We start from the raw sequence: 15,325 nt of genomic DNA on the forward strand, positions 1-15,325 counted from the left end.
AACACAATCACTTTAAATGCTGAAAAAAACAACGTCGAGGTATTCTGCAAATTTATTTCTTCATGATCTCGGCACAACCCCTTCTGCTCAAGAATTATAAGTCCAAACCCCTGGATATTTCTTGTGTTCAATTCTTTTAGGAGATAGCCACTGATCTGTTGTCACTAACTGTCCCTCAGAGGGGCTCACAATCTAATCCCTATCATAGCCATACGTCCATCATAGTCTAGGGCCAATTTTGGAGTCAGCTAATTAACTCATCTCTATGTTTTTGGGATGTGGGAGTAAACCAGAGCACTCAGAGGAAACCCACACAGACATGGGGAGAACATACAAACTTTGTGCAGATAGTGCCCTGGCTGGGATTCTGGGACCCAGTGCTGCAAGATGAAAGTGCTTCCCACTACGTCACCATGCTGCCTGTGCCATAGTCAGATCTTCAACATCAGCAATACTTTCAGGAGTTGGTACAGTTGAAGGACTCATACGTCTTGCTGTATCTTCAGTCTCAAAATCTCCACACTGAGAGCTGTCATGCCACTTGTTCTCAGTGTGATTGTCATATGTCACTCATGAGTTCCCTTCAGAGTTTTCTCCTACAGGAACTTCATGACATCCCCAAGTTCAACGCTTTAAATTCTACACTTTTCATTTACAAGCTTCTCTCAATGGTCTAAAAATACAGTAGAATCCCTTTACAGTAAACTCCAAGGGACCAGGAAAAGTAGTTTACTATGTCAGAAGTTTACTATATCATTATCGGTCACACATTGTATATTTATACAGACACATTTGCTGGGATCGTAGGACTGAGTTTACTACATCCAGAGGTTTACTATTTCACAGATTCTATAACAAGATTCTTCTGTAGTTAAAAAATGAGTTTTATGATCCAGCAAATTGGCCTTTTACAATATCAAATAACAGTCTTTCCAGCTACAGTGACAGAATTACACTCATATTCTGGGAAGTAGGTCAAGCCGACAACTTTCAGCTACTCCTTGTACAATCCGTGACAAGTTCACATTAAAAGCAGGCACCAACCATGTATCTTTCCTGTTACACCATTTTATTAGGAACATTACAAATATAAATTATACATAAAGTGCCACCATTACAGAGGCTGTGGAGGATTTGACCTACAAAAAAATACTTATACCGGTAGCATGAAATGATACAGATGAAATTTCACCATAGCCTTCTTACAGACATGTTACATTGAAAGGTACATTACTTAGTAAGTCAAAAACATGAATGAAAGTGTTAAGTATATTTCAATAAAGTGAAAAACAGATGTGCAGTGCATGTACATTTTTTAAAATAAGAATATACATTTCAGAATTAAAGAGAAACTTTAGCGAAAAGGGGGAAAAAAATAAATACATTGAAAAGTGAGAAGTTACAAAATAGGAGATGAAGAAATGATTGATATTCGCAATGTCATTTGTTCATGTTGTTTGATCCATAATTAGCCTGCACGTAATCATCTTTACTACTGACAGACATGGAAAAAAAAAACAGACAACACCAACTGCCATTATCTATAACCGCAACCGTAACAAAGCGATAGGCTGAAATGTTGGGTTTTTTATGCAAGTACAGATATACATATACAGATATACTGTACATACTGGTTGCTTGGCAGTTGGAATCAGCCATTATTTCCCAGGAGCTTGGTCCTGACATCACACTGTGGGAGGGGTTTCACCACAATATCAGCCATACAGAGCCCACTGAAGATCTATTCGAGAAAAGGAATAGATTTCTCGTGGGGAAGGGGGTATCAGCTACTGATTGGAATGAAGTTCAATTTTTGGTTACAGTTCCTCCTTATGGCCCATACTCACGGGCTACAATTGTCGCCGCAACACGCGGCGTGCGCGTGTTGCGGTGACAGGTCGCCCGTGAGTATGCGGCGTTGCACGCGCGCGCACCCCGAACTGTCGCCTGCCGCTGATGTCGCCAGGCGATTGAAAGTTTCAATCGCATGGCGACAGTAGCCGCCGCACCTCCGCCGCAACTGTCGCTAGTCCGCGTGAGCACGCGGACTAGCGACAGCAACCTCCATTGAAGTATGTGGAGCTTCCGGCGGGGGGAGGAGGAACGTCGGCGACAGCTTCCGTCGCGCCGCTGGTCCCTCTTCCGCGTGTGTACGCGGAGGGACCTGGCGATGAGCTGTCGCGCACACGCTCACGTGTGCTGGCGATAGGCCACTTTTGCAGCCCGTGAGTATGGGCCATTAAAGAATACCTGTAACGAGAAAAAGTTCCCCTGAGGGGTACTCACCTCAGGTGGGGGAAGCCTCCGGATCCTATCAAGGCTTCCCTCGTCCTCGTTTGTCCCATGGCGGTCTCGCTCTGGCCCTCCAAACAGCGGGGATGTAAATATTTACCTTCCTGGGTCCAACGGAGGTGCAGTATCGGCTCTCCGCTCGGAGATAGGCGGAAATAGCCGATCGCTGTCGGGCCGCTCTACAGGCGCAAGTCTCCTGGTCCTGCGCAGTAGAGCGGACCCGACGGAGATTGGCCTTCCGCCTATCTCCGTGCTGAGAGCCGCAACAGCGCCACCCGTTGGAGCAAGGAAAGGTAACTAAATCTAGCTTGTCGAGCCCAGATTGTTGGATGCTTCGGGGGAGCCAGCGCTGGATTGCCTGCAGCTACAGGGGAGGGGGAAGCCTCATTTGGACCCTAAAGGCTTCCCCCTCCCGAGGTAAGTACACCCCACGGGAGGGTTTTTTCAATACAGGGTCTCTTTAAAATATATACAGCAAAGGAGGAAAACAAATAGCAAGTATAAATGGTCAATATCATGGTCGATGCCTTTAAATAGGATGCGGAAAGGCAGGGATACACAATGTGACAGTTAAGTCACTGAGGTGATGAGTAGTGGCACTTGGGAAGATGCTCCTGAGGTAGAATGTAAAGGATACTCACTCCTTCCTCTACAGATGAAACTGTCAGCAATACAGTCAATGCAAGTGAAGTTGACAGGAATGACTGAGTTAGCAACGGCATATTTTGAAAGATGAAATGGTACACTTCTGAGAGAGATACTCCTATAAAAATGGAAGGACCATTGAAATAAAAGAGTAATATACAATACCACTTTTTCTGCTATTGGAAGATGAGAGGTGTGACCAAAGAACCCAGTTTTAGAATTATCACATCTGAGAGTGAGAGTAGGAAGAGGGGGAGAAGGAAGGCAGCATTCCACATACATATATTTGGTGCAAAAAAGAGCCTCCTGCATCTATGATGTCTGCTGCAGTTAAATGGCACAGCAAATGCATCACTACTGTATATGACAACTGGCTCTTTAAAATGTATAAGCTATAGGCTTGCTCTATACCAGCGGTTCTGGATGTAAGCCTGGCTTCAGGGGCATAAAGAGATCATTTGCATATTCAGTAGTGATGCATTGTGGGTAATCACAGTTGCTCACTTAAAGCTGAATTATTGCAAATACCTTCTGTTTTAAGAAGACAAATTACACTGAGCATATGTAAGCCTGAAGCAGTGATTTTTTGTTGTTGTGTTTGAAGATTTCAGTGGTGGGCAGTACATAGCAAAGTACAATTAAAAATAAATATTAAGGGAGACTTATTTTATACAGCGGTTCAATACAAAGGGTAGAGGGTTAACCATGTCTTAATGCTGCACTCACCCTCTCCCAGAGGGCAGTTCCTTCCACTTATCTGCCAAAACTCACTGACCTACTTATTCTATTATTTGCTTCTTTCATCTTAGGATTATCAAACAATACAATTTTCTAATGCTGCGGTTATGATGACCTTCTTCAACATGAATACCTTTTCAGCCTGTCACCCTCTCTGCATTGCCCGGCTTGTCGCAGTGCCAGCATTGTGAGTTACTTTTCTCTTTATCCTGATGCCTCAGGGGACATAGGAGACAGGCCATGTGACCTAATCTTGGTGACAGAGTTTCCACAGCTGCTTCTCAAAGTCATCTCCACATTACTGAGCTGCCCCTACTCTCCATACCATATTGTAAATAGGTTTAATGTTAAAAAAATGAATTACAACTTAAAGAAAAACCGTGACCAAGAATTGAACTTCATCCCAATCAGTTGCTGATACCCATGAGAAATCTTTTCCTTTTCTCAAACAGATCATCAGGAGGCTCTGTATGGCTGATATTGTGGTGTAACCCCTCCCACAGTATGATGTCAGGACCGTGGTCCTGACAGTTTCTTGTCTGTGAACCTCATTGCATTGTGGGAAATAACAGCTGTTTACAGCTGGATCCAACTGCCAAAAAACAAGCAGCCTTCCACGGACATCATCTGCCAGCAGTGAAAATGTAACCATGTGGTAAATGTCAGGATGTAAATCAGGGGGAGGAAAGATTTTACAACGGGAAAACACTGACTAAATCATTTCTACATAATTATTGTAAAAATGAAGCACTTTTCATAATTACATTATTTTCACTGGAGTTCCTCTTTAAAGGAGAAATATCACAAAAAATATAATATTTTAAATGCATGTGTATGTATATGTATAAAATGTAAATGTGTTCCAGAGTAATGCACTATAAATTTCATTTTTCCTACATCACTTTTGCTTACAGTAGGTTGTTAAAACGTGACAGATCTGAAAGGTTTTGGACTAGTCCATCTCCTCATGGGGGATTCTAAAGCCCATGGGGCCACTAGAGTGATCCATAAATCATTCACAATTTCTAAATTGCAGAAGTACCGTGATTTTCTCTGTGATTTTTTTTGGGGGGGGGGGGGGGGAGGAGGATGAGGAGGGGGGAGTTGGGTTGACGGGGAGGGATGTGGTCCTCATTGCCTTGGACAGCAATTGCGCTAGGTCAATGGTAAAATAGTGTGCAAGCTCATATTGAGGCTGGCTGGAATGGACTTAGGTGATGAGCATGCTCAAATTATAGGCCCTACCCGACATTATGCCCTAGCGGCAGTAAGGGGAAAAAATATGGCAGCTGTTGTTACTGGAGCCGATGGTCTCACAGGTGAAATCATGGCGACGTCATTGGGCCAGACACAGCACTTGCTGCAATTCAGCGAGGGCATTGATGTTATGCACTAATGTTGCCTCAAGGATTGTTGCCCACCTTAGGCAGGGAGCATAGTTGTCCTTCCATTACTGCAGGTCTCTTCTGGGTTTCCTGTTCTGTGTGATTGAGTTGCAAATTGCATATTCCGTGCATGTATTTTTTGCATTTCTACACAATTTTTGTCAGATTGCGAAAAAAATACATTCCAACTGTAAAAGTGCAGGGAAAATTAGAAGGCTGAATGCACAAATGGATTGTGAACAATTGTGAAAAACCTCTGAATCCTGAGTGGAGCCATTGATTTCAATGGCAAGCGCAGCAGTGCCAAACACAAAAACGCGCCTGGTTCAAACAAGTGTGCTCCCTGCTAGTAGACTGAGAGGGACAAATACAGTGCTAGAAGTCGGTGTTAACTGATACCGCAAAGCCAAGGAGTTGTTGTTGTTTTTTTATCACATACAGTAATAACTAAGCTGCTCAGCTCAGATGTCAGTTTAGCTTGTTTAAATAAATAATTTCTAACAGATGGTGTTGATACATTAGCATATGAATACAAGCTGTATGCCCAGCAATACAGACACTGGAGGAAAAGAGGAAAGGAACCAGTAGTCAGAAAGTCCTATTCCTGCTTTATTTATCCATCAGTCTTTGTGCAACCTCCCCATTGCCTCTCACAAAGCACTATGCTCAATACTGATGGGCATTGCGGTTATTACTCTGGTCTGGGCCCTGGCAACTAGGATAGAGACTTGTATGCTATGCCCAAGCTAGCTGTCCAGGCACATAAGGGCCTCCTCCCTCGCAGTGAGTTTTTTCACACCCATAAGCCACTATTGTACAAACAAATAGACACCTAAACCAAATGTTTGGCATGTTTAATAAAAAAAAAAAAAAAATCAACACTGGTTTTTGGACCCGTCTCTGTTTCCTCATGTTCTAGCAAGAAGAGGACAATGGGTGTGGGAAGAGATGTACTTGCTATGTACTAGCTTTGTCACCTCTGTGTTTATAGAGAAGACAGCCTGTCTAATTTTCCCTTCTCAGCAAGTAATGAGCCAGGGTAATTTGAGCTGTCTGCCAAGTTGTGAACTAATATGTAAACAGAGGAGGTTGACCCTTTCTGCGCTCTCAGTAAACCAGGCAGTATACACATTGCAGGATATCTGGTCCAGTTCTGTTAGTTGTAATGAAGAAATGTTATTCTTTAAAGGTTACTATGCTGTTGCTTATCTTTTAGAGCCGAAAGGAAGTTCTGAGTTCAGGTCCGCTTTAAGGACCAGATTGGTCTAAAACCTATTTGCTAGTTTGTTATTTTTGTGGTTTTATTTTTAGATCACACGGAATCCGTTGCAATACTCCTGTGGCACATTGCAATTAATTTCAAAATAGGAGTTGATTGATGGTAAAACTGCAGCGCACAGATAGTGCACGGCAATTTTGTCTGGTACAGTACTTCACCACTAGAGTAGCTCATGTTGCGCTATCAGCACAACTCACGGTGCATGGGTAATGCTCGTTTCACAAGTTGCCTAACGCAATTTGATATAGCTACGCAAGTGTTACCTACAGTATGTACCATGGGTTACGCTAATTGTGCAATCATCATTAATTTGTAACATTGGTGTAACATGTGCCGAGTCCAGCGGTGTACAGCTAGGCTTGCGTTCTTATGGCGGAATCTGATGCACTGCGGCGGCAACGTGCTGATGTGGCTTTGTCTATTGTAGGATTATTGCATCACGTTTTAGTGCGATTATAACTTGCACTATAGTGCCCCATAACACGCATAGGGTTATATGCAATTAAGTTTTTCTCCTGAGTTATCTCCTAGGAGATTTTTAACTTGTTTTTACAATAACCTTTCAGCACTTTGCAATCAAAAAAGTACCAACAATTACATAAACAAGTACTATCCAGCCCCCCCGTAGCCTGCAAGGTCCCTCCGCGCCCTCTGGGTCCCCTCTGTGGTCACGCTGCACTGTGCATGCGCAGGATGCTTATGGTGATGGGCACGTGATTGAGCAAGGTGCGAAGAGGGCCAGGCATGCACAGTTGCACACGACTTTAGCCGAAGTTGCGTACCTAATGGAGCCACCAGCAAGACCACGGAGGGAACCCAGAGGATGACAAGGGATAAATCCCGTGGGTTACGGGGGCTGGAGGAAGCCCCAGGTAAGATCAGATTGTTATTGTATACCTCTGCTTGGGGTCCCTTTAAGCAGTTTAACTTTATTTTTATAATTATTTATTTTTCTGACTGTAAGGCTTGAGTGCATGCATGAAATGTCAGTACACATGCTGTCTCAGGTGTGCTTTATGCCTGATAACACTCATGGTATGCCAGGTGAGGAGGTCTTCAGCACTCATGCATGTCGGTGGCTTGACACCTGGCCCCCACTGGCACCATTCAGCCCAGCATTGTATGCAGCAAGCCAGCTGTGAGCTCAGCTACACAACCAGAGAAAGCACAGGAACTTCTCATGGGGCTCTGCTCGCTAGCAGGAGTTCATCTGAGGCAACCCAATCAAATAAACTGTGAAAACAGATGGGAATATTTATTTCCTCAATAAAATAAATATACAGAGAGCTTTTAGGACCGCAAAGTGATGTGTTTATAAATATAACATATAAAAACAGAAACTGTATACAAAAAACAGACTTAGTTTATTTGGCTTCACTAAAAATGCAGCTTCTCCTGCCACTGCATTTACAATGTGCGGATTTGGGTATCTCTGTTCGGAAAAACTAACCTCACTCAATGCTGGTTTGATTGCACAGCTGTGCAGTTCACTATTTGGTCGACCATGGGGGGTGGGGGACTGTTGGTGGGATTAATATCAACTATCATGTACACTTATGTGTATACTCATAGCCAGTGTTTCCCCCTTCCCCATCCCTTCTTAGTATCACCCTAACTTGTCTAAACTGTCCTTCCAGTAAGTGGGACAGCTGTCATATTTATTATCTGTTTAACCACTTGTGGACCATGCCTTTCTTGCCCCAGATAATTTTTTTTCCAAAGAACAAGCTCTGATCACTGTGATTGGCTCACAGTGATCACGTGGTCAGGAGCCAATTAAATCGGCTCCTGACTGAGATATGGAGCTCTACTGTGAAAGTGACAACAGAGCGAGTAGGCTGCAGCGATAACAGTAGCAGGAATGGCGAGAGCGACAGATCCGAATGGCGAGAGTAATTGAAATCTAAAGTGCTGCCCATAATTATTCATATCCCTGCCAAATTTTGACTGAAAGTTACTTTTATTCAAGCAGCAAGTCATTTTTTGACAGGAAATGACAGGTGTCTCCCAAAAAATAATAAGACGATGTACAAGAGGCATTATTGTGTGTGTGTGTGTGTGTGGGGGGGGGGGGGACATTTCTCAGCTTTTATTTACATTTGAGTAAAAAGTGTCCAATCCAAAATTATTTGTGCCCTGCACAAATTGTCAGTCTGTGGGAAAATCCAAAATTCTTTACCATTCCAAACAGTCCAAGCTGTTCTAAAACATCATAATTACCCTGATTAATTGGGAACAGCTGCTTAAATCAACTCAACAGGTGGAAAACAGCAACTCTCTGCAGTTGGTTTGTGAAGTCATGGCCAATGCTGGATACACACGGTGCGTTCGCGCACTCGATTTTCCAGTCGATTCCCGTCGATTCGTTTATTTCCAACATGTCCGATTTGGATTTCGATGGATCGTTAGGTCGATTCGGCATACTTTGCATGCGAATCGACCTAACGATCCATCGAAATCCAAATCGGACATGTTGGAAATAAACGAATCGACGTGAAAATCGAGTGCGCGAACGCACCGTGTGTATCCAGCATAAGACAAAAGAGCTCAGTGAGGACCTGCGGCTGCGCATTGTGGCTGCTCACAAGATTTGGAGCTCATTACTAAAAAAGAATGGGGAAAAAATTCCTGTGTAGACATGCAAAAAGCTGGTGTGCAATTATAGGAAGTGTTTGATTGCTGTAATAGCCAATAAAGGCTTTTTTTAACCACTTTACCCCCGCCTGTACGAATTTCTCCGCCCCTTTTTCCATCCTTTAACCCCCAGGGACGGAGAAATCCGTACTTTGCGCACTCCCGCCGCTGCCCGCTGTGAGGATCTGTGCCTGTGTGATCCTGCTGGTGGCAGCACTGAGGTGGACTTCCGCTGTCTACCAGCAGATGGCTCTCATATTGCTGGGAGCGGGGCAATTCCTCGGCTCACCAGCAGATGGAACTGTGGGAGATTCTGGCCAGTCAGCTGAGCAATGTGCTGCTTATTTAAAGAGAATCTGTACTCTGAAATTCTTACAATAAAAAGCATACCATTCTATTCATTATGTGCTCCTGGTCCCCTCTGTGCTGTTTCTGCCATTCTCTGCTGCAAACCTGGCTTGTAATTGCCAGTTTTAGGCAGTGTTTACAAACAAACTAACCAGCTTCTAATAGGCTCAGCTAAGCAGAGTGTGTTAGTCACACAGAGCCTGCAGGGGGTGTGTACAGCTTCTAGCTAATCACAAGCAGCCCTGCACATTCCAGTCTGACTGCCTCAGCCTGACTGTGCCGACTATAGAGAGAAGATTAGATCATATAACAGAGATAACACAGCTACTGTGCAATTAGGAAAAGCTGCAGTAAGCCAGACCACATTAGAAAAGGCATAGGAACTTATAGCATAGAAGAAATAAAGATAAACAATTTGTTACAGAGTCTCTTTAAGGCCGGACTTCCTAGCAGCACATTGCTAGTTCATTCCGTTTGTCTGCTCGCTGCAGTTGTGACTCTGGCCATCCAGTCCTGTGCTCCTGAACTCTGCTCTGATATTCTGTACTCCTGGTATTTGATCCTTGCTAGTCTGACTATTCTCTGTCTTCTGCCTTTGTACCTTGTATTCTCTGGTTATTGATCTTGGCTTGTACGACTATTCTTCCGTGTGCTGATTCTGCTGAGACGTGTCTGTATATATTGTATTATTGTATTTATTCTCATATTGTGTGTGTCACTGTATATTTTGTGTGATCCAGATTCCTGTGTGCTGATATTTGGTATATGTATATATTGTGTGACCTGTGCCCTTGCATATTCACTGTAAATATTAGTTAGTTAGTTAGTTAGTCAGGGTGATATTGGGTCACAGTGGTCACCTTGTACGATTGCATGCATATTGGTTGTATGTGTATGTGCATTCTTGTAAATAAACACATTTATTATTCTACTCTGTTGTGCAGACGTCAGTATTTCAATTGTGATCTTCCAGTTTGTTTAAACCAAAATGATTGCCATGCAGAGATCGTGGATCTGCCAGTCTAGTTCCAGTCACGACCACGATCTGCATAGCCAATCGTTACACCCGCGCTCCCGCTCGTAAACACGCCGCCCGCCGCTAGTAAACACGCCGCCGCCCGCTCGACCAGAGATCAACGAACGGGAAAATCCATTCCCGTTCGTTGATCTAAGCCCCGCAATGATCCGCTGCCGCTCGGCTGAGCAGCGCGATCATTGTGAGCAATAACAAACTCCCAGCCTCTTTCTACTTCCTGCAAGCGTCCGGAAGGACGCTTGCAGGTCGCATGAAAGAAAAAGTTACTGTTGCCATCTTGTGGCCAAATAGTAAAACTACACCCTAAGCATTTTTTACACACAAATAAACTAGTTTTACACAAAAAATTAACTCCTTACCTCCCACACTCCCCAATTTTTTTTTTGTAATTAAAATTACAATTTAAAAAAAATACATAAATAGTTACCTTAGGGACTGAACTTTTTAAATATTTATGTCAAGAGGGTATAACACTGTTACTTTATAAACTATGGGCTTGTAATTAGGGATGGACGCAAAACTGAAAAAATGCACCTTTATTTCCAATTAAAATATTGGCGGCAAACATTGTGATAGGGACATAATTTAAACGGTTTTATAACCGGGATAAATAGGCATATACATTTAATGGGTTTTAATTACAGTAGCATGCATTATTTAAAAACTATAAAGGCCGAAAACTGAAAAATAATAAATTTTCTCTCACATTTTTTCCTATTTTCCCATTAAAACACATTTAGAATAAAATTATTCTTGGCATAATGTCCCACCTAAAGAAAGCCTAATTGGTGGCGAAAAAAACAAGATATAGTTCATTTCATTGCGATAAGTAATGATAAAATTATAGACGAATGAATGGAAGGAGCGCTGAAAGGTGAAAATTGCTCTGGTGGTCAGGGGGTAAAACCCCTCAGTTGGGAAGTGGTTAAATTGATTATTGAGAAGGGTATGAATACTTTTGGACTGGACACTTTTTGCTCAAATGTAAATAAAAGCTGAGAAATGTTTTTTTCCACAATAATGCCTCTTGTACATGGTCTTATCTTTTGGGAGACACCTATGTCATTTCACATCAAAAAAATACCTGCTGGTTGAATAAAAGTAACTCTAAGTCAAAATTTGCCAGGGATGTGAATAATTATGAGCAGCACTGTAACCAAACTCCAGGCTTTTTAATTGCTGGCCTGGCTTGGCTGGTTAATCAGTGTGTTCAGTGTTAGGAGCAGGTGGGGGGTTGTTAGTGCTAGTCATGCATAAGAGAGGGTTAGTGTGAGAACTGGGATACAGAGTTTAGCAGTCGAACTAGGCGTCCTGTTTAGAAGGCCGTCTGCTATTATAGCAGGCGTTGGGGCCGCCGCTATGCATACCGCAGCCACAAATATTTTGTGCTCATCTAAACAGGACACACGTATTTTACCGTGGCTTAAAGAGACACTGAAGCGAAAAAAAAACTATGATATTATGATTTATATGTGTAGTACAGCTAAGAAATAAAACATTAAGATCAGATACATCAGTCTAATTGTTTCCAGTACAGGAAGAGTTAAGAAACTCCAGTTGTTATCTCTATAAAAAAAAGCCATTATCTCTACGACTTTCAAAAGTCGTGGAGAGGGCTGCTTTCTGACTTTTATTATCTCAACTGTTAGTTAACTATTTACTTTTCCTCTGGCAGAGGAGAGTTCATTAGTTCACAGACTGCTCTGAAAGAATCGTTTTGAATGCAGAGTGTTGTGTAATCTGCACATATTAGAGAATCATGCAATGTTAGAAAAAACACTATATACTTGAAAATAAAAATATGAGAATATTTTCTTTGCTGCTAATCTTCTAGTAATTGTTCATAGTACACAACCAATTCATTATATCATATATTTTTTTTCGCTTCAGTGTCTCTTTAAGGTTAGGTGAGGGAGGGGGGGGCAGGAGGTTAGGGTTAGCTGTCCACTGGGAGGCGGGGGGTGAGGTTAGTTGCCCACCTGGTGCGGTGTAAAAGTAGGGAGAGGTTAGGTCATAATAAAATATCAGTAAATATTACTGATATTTTACTATATGAATGAAGTAGTTGAATATCAGTAAATTTACCAAAATTCTACTACAGCTACACTGCACCATTTTAAAGAGGGGCCTCTATCAAATGTATGCTCAGAAGAATATCGGTAGGATCGGGGATTGTAGAATATCGGTATAATTATTCATCTTCTATTATCAAGGATAGTAGAATACTTGTAAAATTACTGATATTTTACTATTGGTATTACCAGGGCTTATTTTTCCGCCTTTTTTCATGTATGCCAGCATGGCTTTTGGACCTGCAGACAGTGGTGGAGATGAAACGTAAGAAGCATCAACTTTGTCTACATGAATTAAAAGCAGACATAAGGTCAAGATGCAAAGTCTTTATCTACAGTCTTGTCACACTGCAGCACTTATGAAAAGTGTATTAATTTGCAAGCAAATTATCAGGTGCTTGGTCCTCCCACCACGATAAGGTCTTCCTCTGTTGGAAGGGCCCTACCTCTAACCAAAATAAAAACATGCATATGCATAACCTGGGTGCGACACAAAGTGAAAGTTTAAACATGCAAAAAAAAGGTAGATCAGTGCATCACCAGGCCACCTCTGACTGGGTACTGCAGAGGATGACCTCATCGTGGTGGGAGGGTCAAGTACTTGATAATCTGCATGCAAGCTATTATGGAAACCAACATCCTCCAATGGTAATTTGGTGCATCTAATTTGAATACAGGGTGTGCATGTTGCCTATAAGGCTCTGCAGGTTCATGCAGGTAGTCATTTGGATGCAGTTGGTCTTATGTAGTGCTGCCTTTCTTCGCTGGGTACAAAAACTGTAAATCTCTGACCATGTTTAATTATTCAAAACAAATTTGAATTTAGAGTTTACATCCACTATGACAAAACATTGCCATACATCATCTGCAATTCTCATAAATGGGCAGCATGGCTAAAACTGCACTTATTCCTTAAATACTCTTTTAGATAAACAATTCTAATTTCGGCTTACTGGCCCTTTCATCGCTCTTATATTTCTTTGAATAAGTCCCGGAAAAACGTCATTCCTCCCCTTGCAAGTAACTTTGGCAATTATCAAAGGCAGGAAGTGTACGTTAAATACTTGTCGTCAGGCAGTGGTTTGTCAGCGGACAAGCGCCGGGGAGACCTTTAGGATATTTACAGCTTGTGATGAAGCTGGTGAGGTCCGCCTTGACGTCCTTCTCTCACACAGCAATGTCTTCTACACCCGCTGTAAATGTAATTGAAACAGTTAGTTCATGATGACACGTGGAGAAGATGAGCTATCTCCCACTGTGACTGAGGTAATAGCACACTGGTATCACTGACAAGCAGACTGAAAGGATGATAATTCCCTGTATCGACCCTGGCTCTCTCCGCAAGAGATCCTGTCCACATGTGACAAAGCAAGTCAGGCTCCCCGCTAAATACTTTATTTAAAGACTTAGTCCCAAACCAGCCTGAAATGAAGGAATCATTTTCATACACGCCCTCAGCGTCCTTTGTAAACGCTTGTAAAGGATTATTTTTTTCTTTATTTTTTTTTCTCTTTTATGAAAATGCTGCTATGAATAAAATAACTTGTTTCACAGACTAGTTTTCATTTGGGATACAAAACCACGCTCCTCTTGTCTGTGATAGTTCTCATTTATCGCGGTCACGGAATCCCCGGTGCAATACATTCAAGTGGATTTATTAAATATTTTAGAAAGTGTTTCACTAGTCACAGATGCTGCTGCAGTTCAGATGGGGTGAAAGGAAATAACTTTGATTCTTCTTCATGCGAGTTCACCTCGGGGTTGATTCACGAAATGCCGGTAAATTCAGGGACGGATTTCTGGAAAGGCCACCAAGGTCCGGACCTTGGGCGGCAGCTGGCCAAGGGGTGGCTGGACATGGAAGAGGGATTGTTGCATATGGAAGAAGAGGCTGCACATGGAATAGAAAGGTCCCAACACATGGAAATAGGGAGCTGCTGCTAAAGGGGCCTGTTTAGAACTGAAGGAGGCTGTTGTACATGAATGTTAGACATGGAAGAGGGGGCTGCACAAGGAATAGGAGGGGGTGCTGCACATGGAAGGAAAGCTAGAAGAACAGTTACAGTAACATGGGATACGATATTTCCTAATGCTTGTTAACATAGCAGCATGCACATTACAGGCACATATCAACACTACTCAAATGACGTAAGTACTGGTAAACTTGCCGTGCGCTATCTGTGGTTGTCAAATTTACCGGCATTTAGTGATTCACCCCCCCCTTGTTTCAAGTGAAAACAGGGCATAATGCACAGAAATACTCACCTATACAAACAGTGCATACGGTTGTGTACAGCCACACGTACTGGGCATCCTGGCACACACGCACATGCTACTGCACATAAGAAAAAGTGATGACACACATGGGAAGCCCTGTGCATGAGTGTGCACCAAACGGTCATTTTAGGCAGAGTGACACCTATATTTCCCACCTCTTATACAAACCAGTGGCCAAACGACCATTTCTGATCGCCATGGTAATCGATCGGAAACGATCGGTCATGCCCATTGATGAACCAATTTCTGCTAGCCAATTCGCTCAGTTTAATGGAACCGATCCATTTTTGGATCAATCCCACTGATATGATGGGCTAGAGGAAATTGGTCCGTTAATGGGCATGATGGATCGTTTCCGATTGATTGCCCTTGGAAACGATCGATCGCCCACTGGATTGTATCGTTAATTGGCGCCTTTAGTGTGCAAGTTTTATTGGATAGGGTAGTTTCTCCTCCTGTATCATAATTTGTCCTTGCGTGAATGTAAGCTTGTCATTTGTGCCCAAAGTTATTATTTATTGCTGACTACAGAGATGGCATTTATATACAGAAGAAAAACATTCATAGCAAGGCATGCATGGCTGTATAAACAATGTTTACAGCCAGTACTGATAACACA

General features: G+C 42.6%; 1 protein-coding gene across 5 annotated transcripts in view; it reads right to left on the reverse strand.

The window, feature by feature from the left end:
- NEK8 (NIMA related kinase 8) overlaps window positions 1-15,325 on the reverse strand; it is a 173,764-nt gene that overhangs the window by 67,292 nt on the left and 91,147 nt on the right. The window contains exon 15 of one of the 5 annotated variants that reach the window (XM_068270144.1): window positions 8,812-13,622. The exons of the other annotated variants lie outside the window; for them this stretch is intronic. Within the exon in view, the coding sequence (XP_068126245.1) occupies window positions 13,597-13,622 (26 nt within the window). The 3' untranslated portion in view covers window positions 8,812-13,596. Of the gene's footprint in view, window positions 1-8,811; window positions 13,623-15,325 lie in introns of those variants that run through there. 5 annotated transcript variants of the gene reach the window in all.

Source organism: Hyperolius riggenbachi, chromosome 2 (genome assembly GCF_040937935.1).
Source record: "Hyperolius riggenbachi isolate aHypRig1 chromosome 2, aHypRig1.pri, whole genome shotgun sequence".
Lineage (NCBI taxonomy): Eukaryota > Metazoa > Chordata > Amphibia > Anura > Hyperoliidae > Hyperolius > Hyperolius riggenbachi.